Below are 24,211 nucleotides of genomic sequence, written 5' to 3'. Positions count from 1 at the left end.
CTGTCTCCAAGTAGTGCACTCGTATTTACTGGGCAAGTAAATACAAATAACTGGCTGTAAATTAGTGCTACTGAACAGTGGGAATGAAAGGCTAAATATTACAGGGTTTTCTTAATGCTAGCAATTGACACACATGTACTAAATGCAATTAAGCCTGGTAAAAATTGAGTAGTCCTGTTAGAAATTTTAAAATAACTACAAAATTCTGCAAATTAAAAACAAGCAAACAAACAAACAAAAAAAGAGGCATTAGGTATGATGAGTGACAGATCTAAAAGCAAGAGATCTTGTGCAATGAATTAGGTAAAACAAGGTGATCATTCTAAAGCTCTAGTGGACCAAATAAAAAATAAATTAAAAGACCACAGCATAAGTGCAATTACAGTACAATCTTGGTTTAGCACCAAGTGAGCAACTGGGTAACTTCACCAATTAGAATTGCTTTGGTTAGTATCCAAAATGTATCATTACAAACTTATCATCTGTACAGCATTTAATCTCAGAATGCAACAAAAATCCTTTTCTTCAGCAGCTTAAATTTGAGCCTTATTAGAATATTCTATGTTTTAAGCTTTAAAGAAGAATTTGCATCAATTAAAACACATTAGCTCTTACATAAATTTCTAATCAGCATGATTAGATTTTAAAACTGATTATCCACTCATCATCTCTTTAAAAAAACAACCACCACCTTGGTCTGATATTACCACGACTATCTTGCAGCCTAATTTATAAATTAAAAAGAAAAGTACCCATGGTGAATAAGAACATTCTAAAAGGCCCATTCCATTATGAAGAAGTTTTAAAACCGTACAAGCTTCTTACGCTTTCTAAATACAATTCCAATAAAAAAACAATTATGTCTCTGAAATCACTCCAATATACTCACACCTCCACTCAGCACACTAACCTCTGACCAACTTACCTGCTGAACCTGCCATATATACTATAGCTACTAGTAAAAAAAGATCATCTGTTACTCACACTCTCTGAACTCATTTTATACTGTATAACACTAATTTAATTAGACTAGAAGCATCACACACTCAAGTGAAAGTGCTTGCTAGGGAAAAAAAAAAAATCCAAAGGTATTTTTAGTTTAGTCCTTTTAAGGCATATCTAACATACTGAGCCTATGTCTGCAGAAATGGGTCTGATGAAAGACCGAGATGAAACAGACTGCCTTTCTCCTTGGCTAAGAGTTCTCTTGCGTTCACGAACTAATGCCTTCTGATGTCGCTTCATTCTTTCTAGTTGTTCCTCTGCACTCATCTTGCCTCTTTGGTGGTCTCCAGAGTATAAACGTTCCAAGGCACTCTTTGGTCTCTCCTGTAGAAGTCACAAGGCACACAAAACACATGTTGTAATTAATACTTTATAAGAACTATACAAAAAATAAATTCTTTCTGCTACCTTATTACTAAATTAACATGATTTTGTTTTATTATTTTTGCATTAATTTGTATATTTCACCTCTATATTTTGTATTAGTAGTGCTGATTTTTGGTTCTAAACCTTGTTTCATAGATATATTTCAAATGCAGTAAGTTGTCTGTCTGCTTCCCAATTACTTTAAAAAAGTGAAAAATTGGAGATTTTATTAGGTCATAGGTGTTGGTCCTCTCCGATGCTACTACAATCCCACTTACCGGTATGCAAAATATATTCTGGGCTTAAATGTTTTGAACAGTTCAGACATATGCCTTCAGATGTTCACTTAAAACTTACCTTGGACCTATCCCTTCGAAGTGTTGCATATGATGAAATGGTAGATGATTGGTGCAATCTGGAAGTTGATCCAGATAAACCTTTATAAGGAAAAAGAGAATGGTTTAAAACCAAGTGACAGGCAAAATAAAGACAACTGTCAGATATTTTCTAAATTATCTTGCTTTTTCTGTGACATTTTGGTTACTATTTTAGCCCACATTTCACATTTTGCAGTTCCAGAGATCATGAGAGGCATGAAATTTCATTTCATCCAGAAGTAATGTGTTTCAGGTCACTATTGATCAAAATTCAGAAGGATCTACAATAACTTAGAAGTTTATATTAAATGAGGTATGGAGTATGGGGTGAACTCAGCTGTGCAAGAGTAGATAAACTGTACAAATAATCATCACATCTATGAAGAAAATCAAACCTTAACATTTGCAGTTAGAAAGCGAAGAAATAAGAAGAGAATAGCTAAGAAATTAATTGCTCTTCCCCGAATATTCTCTATCGTCATTTGTGAAACACTTGCGGGACTGTAGCACAGTGGGGATGGAGTGTCAAGTCACATGTAGTGTCTGGGGGCATTATATTCTTTACCACTTTCATTTCAATGGTAATGCAAGTGTTTAAAAAAATACCTGAGTTTGTAAAAGATCACACAGAAATTATGAGGAAAAATAACTCTGACTATAGGAGACATTCTACTAGCTAATTTCATGTTTTGCTATTTTTTTTAAGCAGTATATATGAAGTTGCTTTGCAAAAGGCTGGTTGTCTCTAACGGCACCATTAAAATGCACAAAATCTCTAGACTTTCACAGCATTATATAGTTAATCTAAAACTAATGATCTGATGATAAAAACAATCTCCAGAAAATCCTAGGAGAGAAAAGCTCTTATACAGACAGCACAGTTAAAAATCAACTACATAAATTCCTGGCTTACCACGGGTAGGTAATGTCTGGTATCCACTGTCAGAGCTTATTAAACCACTGGAAGGTTGGCTGAGGTCACCACCTATCGTTGCTAGTTCTGGTTCACTCATGTATGAACGCAGTTCCACCTATATGGAAAAATACTCATCAGCTCAAATGAAATCATGGACAGCAAGTCTTAATCTTAAAACAAATCCTAAAGCTTTGTTTCTGGATTACTAAATCTCTCTCCACCATTATACGGCATAGATCTCTCCCTGCCGTTACTCTCTGTCCTTATTACAAGACCTAGAGGTCCATGTATTTTACAGACAATAATATCTTTTATTATAGGTTCACATATCTGTAAAGTGCCGGTGTACAGGTGTATGAGTGCTCACCCTATAATCTCCATTTACATACTGTCCGAGTTCTCGGTCTCTCTTTCTTTCATCTGACTGACGTTTCAGGCCCCGCACTGATGTGTGTCTGATGACAGTGGCTTCTCTCGGGAGAGGTGGAACAGCTGGTGGCTGATCATCAGGACTGTACAACTGAGGGAGAGGAGGTCTGGGCGGTGCTTCATCATCCTGGTAACATGAAAGCACACCTATTTGGCAAGCTCTGAAAACAGTCTGGCATAAACCGACTGGAAGTTCATTACATTATATGAGTTATTTGCAACTGCCCTGGCATGCTCTCCTCTGTCCACACCGGGAGCTTGAGGCTTTAGAAACAAAAACCAGACCCAAGAAAGCAAACAACTAATCAACCACAAAGCTTTACCAAGGAAGGCTCTGCATTGGTATGTTCTAAAACAGTATATGGCTATGTCGTGGTTTAACCCCATCCAGCAACTAAGCACCACACAGCTGCTCACTCACTGCCCCGCCCCCCCCCCAGGGGGATGGGGGAGAAAATTGGGAAAAGAAGTAAAACCCCTGGGCTGAGATAAGAACTCTATCCCAGCTGAAACCAGGACAGGCTACTGTACACAAAAGCCAGGTCATGCACATGTATTCTGCTGTAAGTGCTATATCACTCCGTTTCAGTACAAACACCTCAAGTGTCTCCCTGTTGTGCCTCCACACTGTGTGCACTCTGTAACCATGAAACTTTAACTGTTTCTGTCAGAAGTAAATGGAAGCATTGGTGAATGAATCTCACAAGAGCAGTACTTACAACCTTTGGCTTGAGCTTAATTGGTGACTGAAGAGGCGGCTCAATTTTTTTCAGCTGCTGTGCTTGGTGCTGCATTCTGGCCTGGAAATAAGGCTGTGGATACAGTCTAACCTCCAGAGAGGATTTAACTGGACTGGGTGGAGGGCTTTGTGGAACTGAAAGTTTGCTCTCCACAGTTGCGAGGGAAGCTGGTAAGGAAGGCACTGAAGACTGAGAAAATGAAGGCACTATTTTTCTCTCTAGGGGAGAAATATGCAAATGTGTTAGGTGTTGTTTCTCATCAATAATGTTCTTAAGAATAGCAATCAACATCCTTAGACTTCATAAAACAGGCACATTGCTTTGAACACAAACGGGGAGTTTTTTGGACATAAAGATGTTTGAATGTCACATTATAGCAGAGGTGGAAAACATTTCCTTGATGAGGATCAAGCAAGCCTTTCAGGTAGAAAATAAAAACACATGCTTTAGTATCACTCAGTAAAATTCCTTGGAGAGGGCAGTGGGAGGGCAGGAAAGAAAAGCCTGAGAGTCACACAAAATCAATTCATAGGCTGTATCTGGCCCCATGCCACAGGCTCCTTAAGATGCCTGTAGACCTAGACAAGGCTAGGCACTCATAGCCATACCTTAAATAAGATCTCACCATCTCAAAACTATTTTATCTCTGTATGTAAAAGGTAAGCAAAGATACTTTAAATATAAAGTGAATGTACAATAGGCGTTAGCAGTCTCTTGCTATCCCAATGCATTTGCTCTTTTCTTTGAAACATAAAGCAATTGAAAGACAGACCCCACACACTTTCCCCTCTTCTTTTCCATAGCTGATGTTGTTGCTCTACCCACCAAACACCTGCCTGAAGAGGGAGGGGGAAGGCAACTGCAGCAAGGGCAGCATCCAAGGGAAAGGGGGGAAAAAAAAAAAAAAAAAAAAAAAAAAAAAAAGGCAGTCAGGAGGAAGGCAGAGAAGAACACAGAGAGGAGCTCCTGGACAGAATGCAGAATAGATACTATGCTGGTATGAGCCTGGCATGTGACAGAAACTCTTTCTGCAACTTGAAGAACTCAGTCCATTATTATTATTATTATTGTTTCCTTTTTACAGTCGTTACATTTTAGTGCCATCAGTATGTGAAAACAAATACAAAAAAACCTTTTTGCCGCCTCAACCAAAGAAACACCAAGTTAAATGTGCTCAATCAACAGAGATTTCTGATGCAGCCAATAGCAGAATTAACTGGATTTTCTGCAGTAGAGCAAACTTCTAGACTATTTGCATGGACCTAAAGATCAGCTCCACTTGTATATTTTTTATGTTTTAATTATGTTCTCCTTACCTGGATTCTTGATAGAGTCTACTATGATTTTGTAGTTTGTTTTATTTGCACTCAAGCCAGCTGTAACATCTTCAATTCTCCACAAGTCTTTTTGTATTTGTGTTTTCTCCTGATGTTTGTAGTAAAAGAAAAAAAGAAAAATCAGTTATATCTCTTTTTTATTTTATTATGGGCTTACCCTTCTTTTGATACCAAAACCAAACTAATGTTTCAGAACTTAGATGAAAACTTAGGAGTCTAGAAACGAGTTAAATGATTATTTTAAAATAAAATAAAAAAACAAACCAAAAACCACCAACACAAACCAACATATCTTGCCCATAAATTTTATTAGAGCATTTTCTGAGTCTTGGAAGACTTCTTATAGAAGACTGGGGGAAAGAGACACCTCTACATTTTTCTCTACAATATTATTGAGGCTACAAAAACCTAGTTTAATGTTTGACATAAATTGAGCTTACAGAACCTTTTCATTTCAACTTTGTTCTTAAATTCTATACTAACACACTTAAGACTGCTAAGGCAGCCTTAAGAAACTCATCTTAATACCTTTAAGGGTATGTTTAATATTAAAAAAAGCAAAAAAAATCAGTCTAGTTTCCCCAAATACTGCCATGAACTTCCTAATAGTTTTTAACGGATGAAATATAAAACCAAAACTAACTCAGAAGGGCTGACAAATTTAATTTCTGCTTATATTTGTGTTGGTAGGTCTACTAGACATGATGTATTACAGGTTGAAACAGTATATTGCTGCTGTTCCAGGATTTGGTCTCATCTTGCATCCTATTTGCTTTACGGAGGCTTTCCAGGAGGAAAGAAAGGGAAGCTTTGTCTACAGTCCGGACTCCCCCTTTGATTGCATCTTGCAGCCAGAGGCCTTGGCTACAGAAGCCACCACTTCAGTCAGATGTTCACTGCAATCACCATAAATAGCTAATCTCATCTACTTAATCAAAGCCTGGTGATTCTGCCTTCAAAAACTGGCATTAAGAATAATCTTAGGAAAACCAAGAGGAAAACAGTAGCATTAGAGGAAGCAGAAGGCAGTGAAACACTGTAGTTAAGAATTGCTTACAAATTGCTCAAGAACTCTAGCAATCCATCACTTGCCATGAGCTGCAAAATAACCACTAATTAATCCTATAAGTCTGAAAGAGAAAAACTTTAGTAAAAGCTCTTACACCTCATAGAGCTAAGGCAGGCATATAAATTGCTCTCCACTTTCTGTCTTAGATCAGAAAATATGTTCAGCTGGGTTACAGATCAGCAAACAGGGTGCCAAGAACACAAACATTTAAATGATGGAGAATGTTATTTGCCTGTAGTAAACTCACTCGATAGATGGGACATATCTTGAAAGATTGTCAGGATACAATCTATAAATTTGCACATTCCATTTCAGTTTTCCGAGATTAATCATACTACAAGGAACCAAATGATGGATTTACAATAACCAAGCCTCAGAACTGATTAAAAAAAACCCACATGTAGAAAAAATCCTGCTTCTGAAACCACTCAGAAAATGTTCGATTAGTAATGTACAAAAGCCAGGAGATCTTTTAATATTATTTCTTCCCATTACTTAAATATTGACGTGAAAAGAATATTTCAGATCAAAAGTGGACTAGATCTAAAAGATAAGCAGATGAATTTATTTTTAAATTATGAAAGCAAAGATTGGTGTTTATGAAAGGGTATAAATATACTTTATGGGCAAGCATAAAAAGGTAACTTGGAGAAATACATTGATTTCTCTAACTTCCTTCACACAGAAACATAATTTAGAATGATTAATAAAACCAGGGGAGAAACACTTACCAACTAAAAAGTTATCACTGACAAAATACCACATCTCAGTTAATTTCAGCATGCCCAGATCCCTCCAACCCTTAAGCAAAAGACAACGAAGCTACACTCTTAAAAGCAAGATTTACTCTGAGCTGGTTGAAACATTTAGTTTTTAACCTCTTAATTAATGTTATATAGAAACAACATTAGCTGTTTCCTACAGCAACTTGAGACTGTAAATTTACTGAATTTTTAATAACATTCCAGGAAGACTGCATTTTTTTAAATACAGCCCATATTAATTTAGTGCTATTGGAAAATACTAGATAAACAATCTTGAGTCTACATACCCTTGGGCAGAGATCAAAAAACCTCTAACTATTTTGGGTACTTGAACTCAGACTTCTTTGAAGGAATATAGTTTTAAGAATATTCAGTACATTCTGAAAAAATCAGCTCCCCTTAGTATCTCCAAAATAGGTATTCAGAAACATTTTTTTAAAATCTTAGCTGAAGACAAACATATCTATGCATACATACATATATATAGCAAGTATACACACACACAAAACACATAACATGCATATGTTTGTGTATGTGCATGCATGTGCACTTTTAATAATTATGCATATATGTGATATAATAATAAACCTGAGTGAACCTTTTACTGTGCAAACCGCATTCCCTTTATATGTATTGCTGAATCACATGCCACACATTCAGTATTTTAAGCATGCTCAGTGCACAACTGGAAATTGTTAAAGTACTTTAACAAAGTATATTTTGTTTAAACCTGTAATTAACCTTTGTTAAACAAAATAACTTCATACAGGGACGATTTTATTCTAAAATACCTCTGGGATTTTTGGAGGGATGTATTCTACAGCTGAGCTCAATTACATAATATTCTGGCTCTAGAAACTGATTCACTCCCCCATCCCCCCAAATTAAAAGTAAATGCAAATAGGCTTTGAAGATTGATGCAATCTAAAAAAGTTTTACAACTCTTGCTTTGATACAAAACATTTATCCATTAATAGTGAAAATAAATAGACTTCAATCCATATCTGACCAGATACCTCTTGCAAATAAATAAATTTAAAATTTTAACTAATGAGCTCTTTTGGTCCAGGATATTTGGAAAAGTAGGCTAAGATTTGAGCAAAAGGTATACATTAGCTTTGTTCCTTGTGTTTTGTCTTTTAAACAAAACCGTTCTGCTTAAACACAGGAAAAATAATCCAGACTGTATTCCTTCCTCTAAGAATAAAATCACCAGTTGTAACCAGGTATGTAGAAATAATCTGGTGTGCCACATCCAGTTCAGCAAACAGAATAACTTAGCTTCAAACAAAGCTTCTTCATAAGATTCAAAACTGAATAATTGATTTAAAACCGAGATGCCTTTCAATTACTGATGGCTGTTAAACACTTATTCCACTTCACAAAACAATCTGCAGAGATAAATCTTCCATAAATAGAAGAACATGACAAAGAACAAGTAATGACAATAACAAGCCAGTGACTGATGTTCTTAAAAACAGACGAAGAATCCAACAATGTCAGATCAAATAAATGGAAGACTAAGAAGTCCTGCATAGTCTTACAAATTAAATACGTTATCAATGTCAAGATGTCAGTATGTAATAAAAACATAATAAAATAACGACAAATTTGCATAGACAACTTATGAGAAACTATTACAGATGCTGCAAGATAGCTAGTTACTGCACAGCTATGCCATTACAATGTCTGAACTTTGCAAACTTAACTACATGACAGCTGAATACAGTGCAAAAATTGCAGAGGATTCCTCTTATGAGATAATAGTTTCAAGTTCAGACAAAATCATCCTCATAAGTAAACCAGTGTCTGGAAATGGACTCACCTGAGATACCAATGAACTATTCATCTGTTCCTGTAAGGCTTTTTTCAGCTGGCTCACATCCTTTTCTAATTTCAGATACTCATTCCAGGCATTTTCCATTTCCTATTAACAGAGGGAATACTCTAATACAATGTTACAATAAACTTCAAAATCACTCTATCCATTCTCTAATTGAGCACTGAAGTGTTTTTAAGATGGTGTTGCTCTATTATAAAAAGAAACAAAAAATCCATTTTTGTAGTCTACATTTTTGCTTGGAGTTGATGATAAACTTCAAAATGCTTTATGGCTTGCAAGATCAAGTCAAGAATCCCTAGTTAAAAAACACTGGCCATCTTCCTCACACAAAACCATTTCTTAAGCATTAAACTGGCACATAATAGAATCTGAACTATGACTAATATGCTATGAAGGAATCAAGTCTATTCCGATTCCATTTCCTTTTACTTCACTCCCCTATTTAAACAAGTTTATAACTAAAATCCAGTCACCTAAACCAGAACTCATGTTTTGAAACACAAAGCAGGTTTTCCTTTAAAAGTTCTACCGACTGTGCTGTAATGGCATTAGAAGTGAATAAACAAGCAGACACCTGGAAAACAAGGCTATCCAATTACCCTTACTTTACTTAGATTATCTCCAGCATCCATGACACCATTGTCTGCCTTCTGACCCAGAACTGAGGAAAATTAAGTGTCTGGAGCATTTTTATGTAAGGAATGACGGAACAGGCTTTTCCTCTGAAGTCTGGAAAAGACATTACTTAGGCGTTGAGGGGAAGAAATAATGGAGATCAATGAAACCATGACTGGCACGGAGAGAGTAGATAACAACTGACCGTTCTCTATCCTTTCTCATACGAGAATAACGGTCTATCACATGAAACACATACAATTCAGGCTCAAAACAAAGAAAAGAAAGGGGCTGTCCACACAGCGGGGAAAAGATCTGTGCAATACCTTGCCAAATGATGTTTTGGATGCAAAAAAGTTGGAACCCACCTCTCCTATCCTTACTACTCCCTAAGCATCTGCTTATGTCCACTGCTGAAGCCAGAACCCTGGGCTAGAAGCAGCCTTGGACTGGACCAGTACAGCCATTCTTACAATTACTTACTATTTATGCTCCCGACTAAATTTTAAATGCTGTCTGCGAAAGTCATACATTTTCTAGAGGTACAAAACACTGTATATATACATATAAATAATACTAGCATTTTAATGATCAAATCTTACTATAGGAAAGGTGTTCATGCAATTCTAGAAACAATCTTATGAAGAACTAGTCCCATATTCATTAAGAGGTAGGAATAATACAGTGAGTACACAACACCCAGGTTTAATATACTCTCTTTCATGGCCAATTCTTAGAAATATTTTTATTAATAAAAATGCAACATTAAATTGCATTTGAATTTTATTAAGTCATAATAGCAACAGTAAATTTTGACTGAGACATCAACAGACTTTCCCAATTCCTTTTCCCCTGGAAAAATACCATGGAATCATATTTATATTTTCAAAGGACTAGCTGAAAGAATTGCAATTTAAGCCCTATACACAAATGCAAAAGGTATAAAAAAGTTTTTTTGAGCTTTTTGGGGGGGGAAGGTGGGAAGGGAGCATTGAAAAAGAAAGCTAGAGAGATTGTTTAAATTTTTTTATTCTGGTCTATTGTCCTGTACCTTAACCAAACCAGTTCAGAACAGGACTTAACTCTCCTATCCAACAAACAATACAGTTTTACTCTAACTGGTATTTTAATTATGGTTTTCTTGAAACAACCAAAAACACATACCGTTGAAACTTTGGATATTTCAGCCCGAATATGTATGAGATCCTCTTGCAAAAGTCTCTGCTGGTAAGAAATTTTTTCTGCATGTTGTGGTTGGTCTTTGTACTGTTCCATCTGCCTGTGTAAAACCTCCAAAACAGACTCCAGCTGATCCTAACAAAGAAGGAGATGGCAATAAGCTTACAACAGCTTTACAAGGAATTTTACGTATCTACTCGCGGGGATATAAAAGTTGTCTTCCACGCTCCCAGTCTTTCTTATAAGCCACTAGAGGTTAGGATTGGTCTCCTGTTGTGGAGACTAAGATGTAGATGAAAAAGTGCAAGAGCCTTAATTAACTATTATAACCAAAATTATCTGATATTTTCCATTCAATCTTTACATTAAGTAGCCAAAACTGGAAAACACAAAGCGCTGAAAGGGGAATTTTTCTATTTACAGTCTGTACAAAACTGCAATTTACAGTTTCAGAAAAATTCCCTTAAGCAGTGACAGCCCTACCACAGCACAGCGTTAGCTATTTATTTAAGGATAGGTTCTCATTCACTGCTATAGTTGAATTAGCCATGTGAGCAATTAAAATAAAGTCTAAAACACAAAGTAGGTCCAATTCATTCAGTCAGGAGTAAATAACACTGAATAATTTTTGCACAGTAGCTCTTCTCAAGGATCCACCTGAACAGTACTTTCATTTTAGAACACATTTTTTTCTGAACTACCTCGATTTATTGACAGCTGTAGCTCACAGGCAGTGAAGCAGATAAAGATACGTATAGGTCAGGAAAGACACGGAAAGGCAAACCATTTTGTTATTGTTTACTATTTGAACTCTGACTTGAATGGGCACAGAAGAAAGGAGGTGGGTTCCAGCTACAAACTTTGTCACAGAAAATATTCCAGCATTTCAGTCATAACGCTCAGAACTAAGTTCACAGCACTATATATAAACCAGCATAGGCTTCTGAAATTACTACAAATTTGAATCTCTCCCCCTTCTCTCACTCCTTTCTTAAAAAAAAAAAACCACCACCACAAAACAACCAACCAGACAAACAAAAATAAAAAACAAAAAACAAAAACCAAACCAAAACCAAACAACAACAAACCAGGACACAAGTTACAGTGAGAGCTCAATATAGTTGCACGCTGCTATTTTTACAAACATTATGCAGGTGGGAAGAACTGCAAATGAAACATGACTCAGACTCCCACCATATACATATTAAGACATAAAGCAAAACTACACAGAAAAGTGTATGTACCCCAATTTATAATAAATGCCAGAAAATTAAATGTATATGGTTTTAAAACATTCGTTTTCAAAAATATGTTTTCTAAAAGTGGGTACTCAATCCTAACATAAAAAACAATTCTTTTTCTTATGCAAGTTTATATACATGTCCAAAGAAAACTACTACAATGCAAGCAGCATCCAGTATTTTGATTTTTTGTTTGTAATTCTGTATTTTATGATTAGATGAAAGTTGTTATTTAATTTTATAAACCCCTTTTTAACCTACTTACTTTATTTTCCTTAAGGGCTCTTATTTTGTCCTCCAAGTCCTGCAGAATTCTGTCCTGCTCACAGAAAATGCTTAGCTTGACCTGAAAATGAAATCATAGATATAAAGTTAGATTTTAAAAACCAAGCAGAAAAGTCTCCACTAGCAATATTTTACCCTTAATAGCATAACAACGTGAACACGTAACAGTACAAAATAAATAGCCAAAACAATGCAAGAGGTTCTGAAGTGGTATTTGATACTTACATCAATATCACTTTCTGCAATCTTGACAGGTTTTGTACTTCGTTCTTTTAATGTGTCACGCCCTGTCACCTAAGAGGAACAGGTTTTAAAGAACCGAGAAATTTGTTGGAAATTAAAACCTAATTATTCTTCAACAATGAAAAGAATTTTTTTGTTAAATATTCACAGTTATTAACAAAGATGAGTAACTTTTTTGATACAAGGTTTTTCAAATATGGCGTTAGTTTGTAAAAAACATTATCAGAAAGGATTACTAGTTATATTAGACTATTTAATAACTCTTAGCAGTAGCTTAAAATTCTGTACAAAACAGCATAACCCCACTTGTCTATGTTTACAAAGGTCCAGTTTCTGCAAAACCTAATAGTTTTAATAGTTCAGCTTTAATAGCTTTCTTGAAGCCGAAAGACTTGAATAGTTCCTTTAAATGTGTGGTTGCAAGTATTACAGCATTAATTAATGACTAAAAATACAACTTTTTGGCAACTATTTCATTCTACAAAGGACAGTCTCTCCCATAGTACAGAGCAAATTTTATTAAAGACAGACTGCTATAAAAGAGCTATAGGGGAATTAAATGCAATTAATCTATTTTGACATGTTTATAATATATCAAATCTCTCGTTCTGGAAATCACTGGTTTCATATTCAATTTCTGGTGAGAAGATCATCTCACATAACACAGTTTTTAAATCAGTACAGAAACTATACTATATTATACTTCCAACCTTCACAGCAATCTTAAAATGAAGGCATGTCTATCTCTGTAAAAACGTTTGTTATTTCCACTGTCTATCAGGGGACCCTTTTTGTGTATAAATGATGTTATGAAAATGGCAATAGAATACAGCTCATTAATAACACAGTTTTTAAAAACGTTAAAATCTAATGACTTCATATTACTAGACTAGAACACTTTTAAATATTGATTAAAGCAAATACTATCTTACCAAAGAAACACCTGGTGTTTAGAAGTATGGTACTCATATACAGTATATTTCTGTTCATATACAGTATATTTCTGTTCATATACAGGTAAGAGTTTATGAAGAAAAATTCACCTAAATATTGGCTTTAATAATACATAAGCAGAGGTTTTAATAGAAGAGCAGAAGTTGTTGGCATTTGTGGTGGGGTAGGAAGGGTAGTTTGCTTTTTCGCTGCCTGGCAAGCTCCAGACTTGAAGCTACATAGTTTACTTATTAACCTAACAGGCACCTACAGGATCATGCTAGCTTTCTTAAAGTAATTAAATTTTACTGTAACTATAGCTAAATCTTTAATATAGCCTCAGTTGCTTATCTAACATGTTATATGAAGTTAGCCATCTACACATAGTATTTTCAAATAACAAAGTAGTTTTAAGACAGAAGAGTATGGTCATCATTTAAGCTTACTGTCTTTTCTCTTTCAATGGCAGACTCCACTCAAACACTTAGCATGTGTTTTCATGTGGTGAAATGTTACTTACCCACCACCAAAATCAAAAGCATTTACTGCCTCTCAAAGCTTTCAATTTTTGGATATTTTAATTTCCAACAATGATGTGTTTCATATATTAAAAAAAATTTCCTTTCTTTCAAAAGTATTAACAGAATTATTTAAATGCTAAATTCTATGTATAATAGTAACAAATAATGAAATATAAGCATAAATACTAGCATGTCAAAGTAATAATTTTGCATATTTAATTATCTGCAAGCTAAGAGAATGCAAAAGCCTTTTTCAAAGCAATGGAATTAACATAAACAGTCTACAGATTTGGGGGATATTTTCAATTACATAATTAGAACTGTAAAGAATTTGTTAATTATCAAGCAGTGAACATGAGAACATAATGAAGATTTAGCATGCTTTCACATTTTCAAAATTACACATAGGAGTCACCACTTGGCACAATCATTTTCAAAACATGATAAAATGAAACCAAACACTGAGGTCAGCCATAATTTTGCATACAGACTCCAAAGGGGGGGGGGGGGGGGGGAATCTTACAGAAAGCATTACTGTTTACCGTAAGACACCTGTAAAAGCCAGAATATGTAAACATTGACTGCTATTTTTAAAAGCAATGGATGAGCGCATTTCAGATGCAAGCAGTCTTACATGTATACTGGACAGTAACCCTTGTGCTGAGTTCTTTAGCACTTTGTATATCATGTTGATCAGAGGTCCATTATTTTCTATCTGTTTCAAACAAAAATTTAGTAATAGCTTGTTACAGATGTAAAAATTAAAACCCACAAACCTTACAACTCAAAACTCCATAAGCAGCAGTAATCACATGCTCTTATGTCACACCGATCCTTGAGGTTTATATAATCTGCCAGTGTGGAAGCTACAACTGGGTATGCACTTATCTTGTTATATTGTGGGTAGACTGTTCATCCAACCATAAGACTTTTTTACTTTCACAAAACACTCGTACAAACACACAACACAAAATAGGATTTGCTCAGACTTGTCCAATTGCTGTTTTAAGAGTGTTGGGAATTACAGCAAAATATTTTCTGTCACGTAATACGTAGTTAACACTTGCACCAAGAGCTCTATAATGATAATTTGAGCAACCTAGTTAAAACCTCAGTGAAAAAAGTCATTTCAGTCACACTTACCCTTCCCCCCATACCAAATACCTGCCATGCACCACTTCAGTATCTATCAGCTCGCACTAGCAACCTCTTTCAACTGCAGTAGACGAAACAGCTTCAGATATTACAGTACGACTGCGGAAGAATGAAGCAGGACCACTGCCGAACCACTGAGAGGGCCCCAGATTTGCCTCAACTGGTTGCACAATTCATACTTAGTGACACAAATGTTCCTATACTTCCTCATCCATATTTTGTATAACCTGCTCAGGAATGTTTGTAAAATATTCTGAAGTGAGGCTGCCCATCCATCCCTCCTGTAGCCTGCTTGAACTCGATTTCATAGTCACGAAAAGGGAAGCTTGCTTCACCTTATTTGCAAAGACACCTTAGAAGCTTGTGGGGAAAATTGAGTTTTTCTTTCCTTTGCTCTTCCTTTCTGCTTTTCTAATACAGGGTCTGTCCACTTTAGAGATTAAAAAAAAAATCCAACTGCGGAAAGGACTGTGGAAATCTCTTTGCAGAAGAGGCATGGTTATGCTATAGCATACAGACACACCATTTCTTTCATGCTCCGCATACCTCTATTTCAGGAGCGCAAGAATAGAGAGCCATTGCAACAACTGAGGGGAAAAAAAGTTCATAATCTAATGGCAATATTGTTAAAGGAACCACCACAATGCATGGTATTATCAATAATTTTTCCTCATAGTGTGAGTAAATGGCCTTTAGACTTTTTATGTCAGAACTAGCTCGCATACAAGAGAAAACTACTGAAAGGGATTAACACCTCTAGAGTGTTTTTATTTCATTTATACTTATGACAATACCCTATAATGTTGAACAATATAATCTTGGTATTAACATAAAAATTATTTCATAGATAGTATTTTTAAACTCTTAAATAATAAAAAATAGGCTTGTATAAAAGGATAAGAGCAAGGGGGTGACAAAACATGTGAGTAACAACAGATTACTAAATGGTCTGTAACCACTTACTGTAATCAGTTTTAGTGCTATGGCATGCATTATGCAGTTAATTGCTTAATCAGTGTTCCATGGTGAAAAGTTGTATTTTGAAACCTCTAAGAAGAGAGATCTTCAGAAATAATGGATTTATTGAAAAGAAAAAAGTTTAACTCCAGTTCAAAAATCTTCATTCTTATTTGAAATTGTTTAATCAGAGTGGGTCTAACTAAAAGCCCAATGAAGTCAAAAGAGAGACTTGAACTAATGGGCTTTCTAGCTAAGCCTTCAGTGTCTTAAATGAAAGGTACCATGTATATTAACTGTGCATTTGCCATGTTCCACCATTACCAAATCAATATGTAATTTCCTTAGTTTCATCCAGCATGCTATTCTTTTTTCCTCCTACTGCAAAACAAAGCATCTCTACATTTAGTGGCAAAACACAAATTTTACCAATACAAAGTCACATTCTCAAGTATCACATTCTCTTTAATCTCTGACCTGAATTTTTACATTTCTAGACCACTACCAAAAAAGAGTGACTAAGAAATACCCATTTTGAAAAATTACATCATTCTTACGGAAACACACTTTACATTCTGACTGTCAAGATTTTCTAAAGGGAACTAATGCTAACATCAAGTTTCTTTTCACGGAAAGATCAGGTGCCCCCACCGCCCCCATTTCCCCCATTTTTCTTTCTGGCTGTTTTTGTCAGGTGCTATGCAGGCTGCAGAAAGGCACAAGGGGAGCTCCTGGGAGACCAAAGAGCTCTTCATGTCCTGGATTGCAACAAATCAATCTGGATGGAATCCACCAAAATTTAAAAACCCATCTTAATAATTTTGCTAAGAATGTAACATTTTCAGAGGCTTAAACTGTGGCCGCTTTTAATTGTGAAAATTGTTGTGTTTTATAATGGACAAAACACTGTGTTTATTAATAATTTTTCAAATTGTAGGACCTTTTTAACTGAAATTTGTCACAAAATTCAGCTGACGGCTTGGGATGCAGTTATATTTGGCAAAGCCATGAACAAACCAAGAACAAGGCCTAAAGTGAAATGTATCCAACCAATTTTAAATTTGTATATTGATTACAACAGTTTACATATCTGATCATTTAGACTATATATACCACATATATTATGTGATAAATATTCTTCCTTTATATACATATATATAACACTGTACATATGTGTAATACGTATTACTAGTATTTTCCACTGATATACTTGGCTACATATTCAGTCATTGAAACATCAAATAACATTGAAATATGCATACTAATAGGTTTAGCCAGCTCATTAGCTGCACATATGCAACGCCCCACGGCATCAGGGAGAACTACGTACATGAAAACTATAAGGATAACAAGGTCTCAGATTTCACGCCACCTTGATTTTCAGAAACACCATATGAATTATATATGGCGAGACATCCTACACACCATAGAAAGTGGTAGATTGCTTTGCTAAGCAAAATGATTACATGTTTTTGGGTTTGTTTGGTTTTTTTCCTTCAAAACTGGTATTAATAAGTTTAGATTTGCTTTCAAATTTCCAACTATCAGGTGCACCAGCCACAGAAGTAGTTTAGTTTAGACAGACACGTTGATGCTCAATATCATATTTTTAGGGTTTTTTTTAAAGGAAATATCACATAACATTATTTGGGCAGATTATACCTACAGACGGATGGATGAATGGGTGGATTTGAAATCTCTTAGATGTAATAATATGAAAAGCATGACAGGTGCTAATTAATCACCACATTTTCACAGGAAGGCAAGACATTATAAATAGGGCGTATTATAAGAACAAGGAAAAAAGTCAGCTCAATAAGATTTAAAGGGAAAAAGCTGGAATAAAAGAATCCCCTATTTTAACTTGGAGGAGTTAACTTCATATTGGTTCTAATGCTACAGCAGACAAACATTTTGAATCAGTTTTTTATCTGATTTCACTAAACCCACATAATATCATTTGTCTGGAGTACCAGTAACACGAGTTCTTCTTACAAACTGAAGCAATTACATTTTCTGAGTTTGCACTTTAATTGTATAGTCACTACTATAAAGACACTCAATATTCCAAGCACAACAGTGATGGCAAAAGACACAGAGTTTCCATCTCTGAACAGAAGGTGATTTGAAAACCTGCAGGTACAAAGATGATACACAGAAGACCGCTGGGTTAAAAAAAAATAATGGACGTAGACTCCTATAAAATCTTACCTTGAGATCCAAATACTCTAAATCCTTTTTCAACTGGATATAAGTGTCATCCGCCTTCAGGTAAGTACATAGGGGGAAAAAACAATGCAATGTATTTGAATGTTTGAAACAATTTCAGAATACTTGTATTGGTTATATATAAGAAAATGGATGAAAGAGGAACCAAAATAACAGAGTAGGAAATACGTAAAAAAGCACATTTGCTCCACCAGCATATTGCTATTTACAGCTGAAAAATGGGCAAAATATTTCCCAAGAAATATTACTACCTCATGCCCACCCTCCAAAAGTATAGATTTGAGTTTTCCACCTCTAATGAGACACGTAACTACCTAAAACAATAGGTTTTTAAAAGATTTTTTTTCAAGATCAATTTCTACTGACTGTCCCTTCTCTGAAAAAGTTATAGTATTGTCCTCCAGCACAATAAGTCTCTTTGGGAGAAGAAGAGAAAAACTGTACCTAACTGAATGTCAGATGTAACTAGAAGCCATCGTATAACAAATCATTAGAATACTTTTGATCACATTTCATACACACTTTAAGATATGAATTCCTTTATTCAGGGAAAGTACAAAATAAGTTTTGTGAATAAATCACTGAAAAAGATCTCACTTATATGATTAGAGAATCCATTTTGTCTTTTAAGTGATAGCATTCAACTTGATCCTTATTTTTCATTGGCTCACCTGTAATTGCTATCAGCTTAATTTTATATTTACATTCATCTAGCAACATCTTCATTACAGTCACTTCAAGAAAAGCATGCACAGAAGTCATAACAAAGTTATTTCTCCTTTTTTCAAAAGAAGTATTTGCAATACAGAACAAAATACAGTTTAACTGTTGCAAATGTGCTTTGTAGTCAGCCAAAATGCCCCAGAATTCCTAGAATTCCTAATGCTCTTTTGACAGGATTTTATATCCTGGGTACATTAAACATCAGAATAAAAGAAAAACACAACTATACCTTTTCTCAAGTTTTGAGCCAATGAGAATGTGTAGTTAAAAAAGAAAAGAAAAACCCTTTATGCCATAAAATCAATAGGTCACACTTGCATTTCCTTAGAGGTGTTCACTTACAATTCTTGTTTGATCAGCTTGTAAGTCCAGCTGAGGACTTGACTAGAAAGTCTGCCCATTTTTTGAGAAATCCCTGTTACTATCACCCATCTTAGTGCAATTGTTCTGTAGGTGAGCTAAGTCCGAAAATGAAACTTTTCCAAATACAAAAAAATACCTTTGGTCTTGGGCCAATACAAAACCTTCACCAATTCCAAGCAGAGTCACCACATTTTATTCCGAGGTGGCTCCATTTTTGAGGCTCTAATATGAACCAAAGAGCTCTGTAAATACATTTGTTTGATCTCACATTTACAAGTTTCATACATCAGAGCAATCAAGAGCCCTGTTGACGATCCAAGATGCCCCTGAGCTTTTATGAACCAATGTTCACCTGCAGAACTGACACAGTTACAAGCTCATACGAATGTACAAACTGGCTGATGCATTTCAATTTGCAGGTGACGCAGCATGTGGCACAGGGAGCCAATCCCATCATGAAAGCAGCACAAAGAAATGGTTTTGCTTTAGAATGAACTTATCTAGTATTTTAACCCACATTTCTGAAGATGCAGCATTTTCAGAAATAGTATAAAAAGGAAGTATACATAACACTTTGAAACATATGCACCAGTGCCCTGTAACTTAAAACGCTCATCTTTTATAGCAAACACAGTAGCAAAGAAAAACCGCGAACAACCTGGGAATTGTAGAATACCAAAGAATGGGCAAGAAAGCACAGACTCAAGCATGCCACTAATGAAGCATGTGCAGAGTCACAAAAAATGTCATACGGCACAGATGAGCCACGCAGCAGCTGACCTGATAGGTGGAACTAGTCGGCAAGTGCTGCAGTAATTGTGCGATTGTGTAATTTCGTATACTAGCCAACTTAGCCTGATGTCTCCTTAATCGAATGAGAAGCAATGTTAGCTCTTCAGGCTGCAGGTATTTAGACACATTGTAAAGAGGAAATTAGCAGTCTTCAGGGAGAGTAACTGTAATTACATTTTTCACCTCAGTGCCCAGAAAGCAGTTACTTGACATGATTAAGCAATTATTCCATTAACTCTGCATTTGGTCAAATAAACATAATAAAGTTGAATCCTGTAATAACACAGACCTCACCCCTGTTCATGTTGCAGGTAACAGCAAAATTCCTACAGGGTTTACTGGGAGCTGGTTAAGATTAAGTTCTCATTCAAGTTATTTATGTTTTAACTAATAGAAATACAACTACTATGGAATGAGCAGGTTTTTAAAACGTAACTACAATACTATGATGACACAAAAGGAAAAGTAACTGCTCTCTCAACTTACCGACTTGCCATGCAAACTGGGTGCGCTCACTGTATGTGTCATGTAGCCCATAGCAGGCATAGAGCGTCGATCAATGTGAGTTGAGCTCTGTAAGAAGCCACAGCCAGAATTGTAAGGATTGTCTCAAGTGAGAGTCATGTTGTACGTGAGGGGAAGATATGCACCGCTGCCACAAATTTTCTATTTGAATTCACAGCATGCTTAGATCAGGGTAACATTCACAGGCCAGCCAGATCCTTTGATGATTAAGCAAAACTTAGGAATGAACAAATGCAAATTTAGCACTTGTGTCGTTGGGCAGATCAGCAGATTCTGGCAGGACTAGATGCTTCAGCAGAACACGCAGTGGCTTCCAGCAAATAAAACAAATTCTCATAAAGTTCCCCCCTACCTAATGTCTCCCAGAGAAAGGCTGGTTGCCTTACACCCTCCAACAGCAGGCTTGTACTCCATACAGTAACAACTGTGAATGTCCTCTTTTAGTCAGCGAACGCTAAGCTGCTAACATGAGTGACACCTTGTGGCAATAGGTTCCATTAATACCAGGTGTTTTTTAAATAATCATAGTTGATCTGCTCCTTTCAGCTTATAATATGAAAACCTACTGCGCATCCATTCTTTCATTTTTCTCTTAATACCAAACTTTTATAGCTTTCCTCAAGGCAGCCTAAATGTCTTATGATTTATTTTTATTCCTGTCTCTGAATTTCACTGAATGTTGTTTTGTTCTGCCTTTTTTTTTTCCCTCTTTCTCCCCCCCGCCCCCCCCAAGTGTAACTGGATGGAATTTAATAAAACATTCCAGGGAGGGGTGAGTATCACAGATTTCTATAGACAGATACATTTAAACGTAAAATGATGCTGTGTGCTTACATATAAAAACGAGCATTTTTCTCTAGAAACTTTTACATAAGTTTCACAGCAAAGTTTTACAGATGAGGAAAACTGTGTTTCCCTATATTGGTAAAACCAGTGTGACATAAAAAGAGTTTTATTTTATGGGTAAAATTTATGTAGTTACATTACACAGGAAGGGAAAAGACTGCTGCATATTCCTTCATAAAGGTTGTAATGCTCCTTCAACTTACACATGGAGAAACCAATGCCTGGTATAATATAATCAGGCGTTAAAAAAATATTAATTTCCAGTGCTGCACATCACTAGTCTTTTTCATCCTCTGACAGAATATTATAAACCTATAAAAGCTCAAAGACATCCGACAGCTACAGCGCACATACACTAGGAAAAAAATCTAAATTGTGCATGAAGCTGGCATGCAACCTAAAGTCATGGTCCTGAACCCACGCTGGGTGTCTGAATTTACAAGTCTCTTTCTTTGCAAATACTCTCCCCATCAGAGCCCATGGTTGAGGTCAAAGAATTAGGTGAATACAGAGGCTTACATTTCCACTTATTCCAGTGTAAGAGCTACCAAGACAAGTTCTACATTGATTCAATCCTGTATTTTCCCTAATTTCCTTAGGCAAGGACTGCCATGTGGAGTACCGAATAGGGAAACCTCTGTCACCTCTGTATAAGAGGGTACAACAGTACCCATAAAAAAACCCAGACTGAAATTCTGCAAAGGTTAAAGTTTCAGACCAACAGTATTTGATTTTGGTTAGCCCAATGATAATGACTCTGTAAAGGGCTTAAACTATCAGATGTATGAAGAATTTTTAGTTATGGCTAAAAACATAACTGAATCAGCTGTAAGACTAACTACAATAGCAAGACACATCGAGAAAACAGATGCGGCAAGCACTGAAGACTACAAGCCTAAGTAAATACGGAAGAGTTTATCCTGCTGAGTTTTATATTCTTGCCTACCTAGTCTATGCACTAAAATACTACAATTTGTGTATTTCATACATATAAACATATGCCTTCCAGTTTTTGCATAAAAATATTCCAAACCAAGGTGCTGTACCACCAATTTTCCTTTTCTGCCCAACAAAAATTAATAAATCTGAAAAGATCAGAAAGATAAGACTTTTGGGAGAAAATGATTCATTGTGTTAACCTTTGCTTGCACGATCTTTCATACACAATGAAGGATGCAATGAAAAATGACTAAATTAAATTATCAATGTATGACACCACATGTAGAATAGTTTGAAATCAGTTATACTGTATACAAACCTTTACAGCATGATTTCGTATCTTCCTGGGTGATCCAGCAAAAGGAACATCTACAGTCTGTCTCTCATCAGATGGTTTAACTGTAAGCCTTTCTGCAGGAGTATGTGGTCTCCTTGGGGGAAAGCTTTTTGGAGGTCCAGGTGGAGGAATATCAGATGGAGAGGGCGGAACAGATATTGATCGTGGAACATCTAATGAACTTTTTGACTTACCACGATCAATAAAGTCTGAAGAACTTACATAAAGCGGGGCAGTGGGGCTGCCATGTTTAAATTGCTGTCTCTGCTGCCACTCATACAGCTGCCAAACAGTTCCATCCTTGTTTGCTTTCCTTTCCTCCTGGGACATCTTCAAGTGGCTAACACGATCTTGTGCATATTTGTAGTCACTCGGCAAATTGCGGTTTGGAGGTGGTGGTGAGCTCCCTGAAGGCTGCCTGGTATTCTTTGGCAAAGTGTGATAGTTTTCAGGAAGAGGTGGATTGGGACCCTGACGTGTAAGAGTCTGATCAGAAGTGAGGCTGTAAGGGAGGGCGAAAAAAAAGGGTAAATTTTGGCATACATTGATGAGCAGGAGTGACTGATGGAAAAAAAAATCTCTAATGACATTAGCATAGGAGCTTCAAGACACAACACACGAGTAATTTAAAAAGAATTTACAGAAATATTAACAAAGTAATATTAATGAAATCTACTCTACACAAAAAAGTTACACTGTATTGATGCAAAGATGCAAACAGTATAAATACAGGCTTTTAATTTAGTGTCTAACCTAGGATGACCTACTAGAAATAAACATAAAGGACAGCAGCATTATGTACTTAGACCAAAAAGAATGTCAAGAACATGAAGAGAGGAACTATTATGTTTAAAGACCAAATCCATAAATTACAGTATTTCTTTTCACCGAAAGCCTGCTCACCACTAGGTGGTGCAGTTTATGAACTACAAATGCATGCTCATTATAAAAAATTACCTTAAAGTGCAAGAAGAAATCTCACCAATCACAGAATAAGTATCTCAGATAATTTTTGTTGATGTGAATGAAGCAAAAAAAAAAAAAAAAAGTAAGAAATTGCTCAAGGTCCCCAGGCCTGTATGATTTACTTTCCTCTGACCTAATGCTACCAGTTCTACCATTTTAAGCAACACAAGTTTTTTTGCAACACAACTCATTGACAAACTAGAATATAGAAAGAGGCATTACATCCTGGCTTTAGTACTGCATCAATAATACACATAAACTGTAGAAATTAAATCTTTTAGTAGGTAGAGAGTTAAGACAGAATTAGCAATAGCTTTGACGGAGTGTAGTTAGTCCCCTCACCTACTTTGAAGTCAAAATCTTTCCATAGCCTCATGCATAAAACCTGTCTGTCTAATTTCCGATTCTCCAATTAAAGATCTGGGGGTTTTGTACTTGCAGTCATTCGCTCATTGATTCAGGACCTCCAAACAGAAAACCATTCTGCTAGACTTGCTACAGAGCAACAATACAAAA

At 35.8% G+C, this 24,211-nt stretch overlaps 1 protein-coding gene across 11 annotated transcripts in view; it reads right to left on the bottom strand.

The window, feature by feature from the left end:
• PLEKHA7 (pleckstrin homology domain containing A7) overlaps nt 1–24,211 on the bottom strand; it is a 167,090-nt gene that overhangs the window by 12,348 nt on the left and 130,531 nt on the right. For 9 of the 11 annotated variants that reach the window (XM_049819833.1, XM_049819829.1, XM_049819832.1 and 6 more), the window contains 13 exons: nt 22,712–23,231; nt 20,569–20,655; nt 18,187–18,240; nt 12,392–12,460; nt 12,147–12,227; nt 10,626–10,775; nt 8,829–8,930; nt 5,150–5,258; nt 3,813–4,051; nt 3,032–3,220; nt 2,662–2,779; nt 1,729–1,808; nt 1,129–1,329 (listed from right to left, as the gene is read on the bottom strand). In XM_049819833.1, the coding sequence (XP_049675790.1) occupies nt 1,129–1,329; nt 1,729–1,808; nt 2,662–2,779; nt 3,032–3,220; nt 3,813–4,051; nt 5,150–5,258; nt 8,829–8,930; nt 10,626–10,775; nt 12,147–12,227; nt 12,392–12,460; nt 18,187–18,240; nt 20,569–20,655; nt 22,712–23,231 (1,999 nt within the window). The remainder of the gene's footprint in view (nt 1–1,128; nt 1,330–1,728; nt 1,809–2,661; nt 2,780–3,031; nt 3,221–3,812; nt 4,052–5,149; nt 5,259–8,828; nt 8,931–10,625; nt 10,776–12,146; nt 12,228–12,391; nt 12,461–18,186; nt 18,241–20,568; nt 20,656–22,711; nt 23,232–24,211) is intronic. The other 2 variants (XM_049819830.1, XM_049819831.1) reach the window with 2 other exon arrangements.

The sequence above is a fragment of the Accipiter gentilis genome, chromosome 17 (genome assembly GCF_929443795.1).
Source record: "Accipiter gentilis chromosome 17, bAccGen1.1, whole genome shotgun sequence".
Lineage (NCBI taxonomy): Eukaryota > Metazoa > Chordata > Aves > Accipitriformes > Accipitridae > Astur > Astur gentilis.
This window is presented reverse-complemented; position numbering and strand designations above follow the sequence as displayed.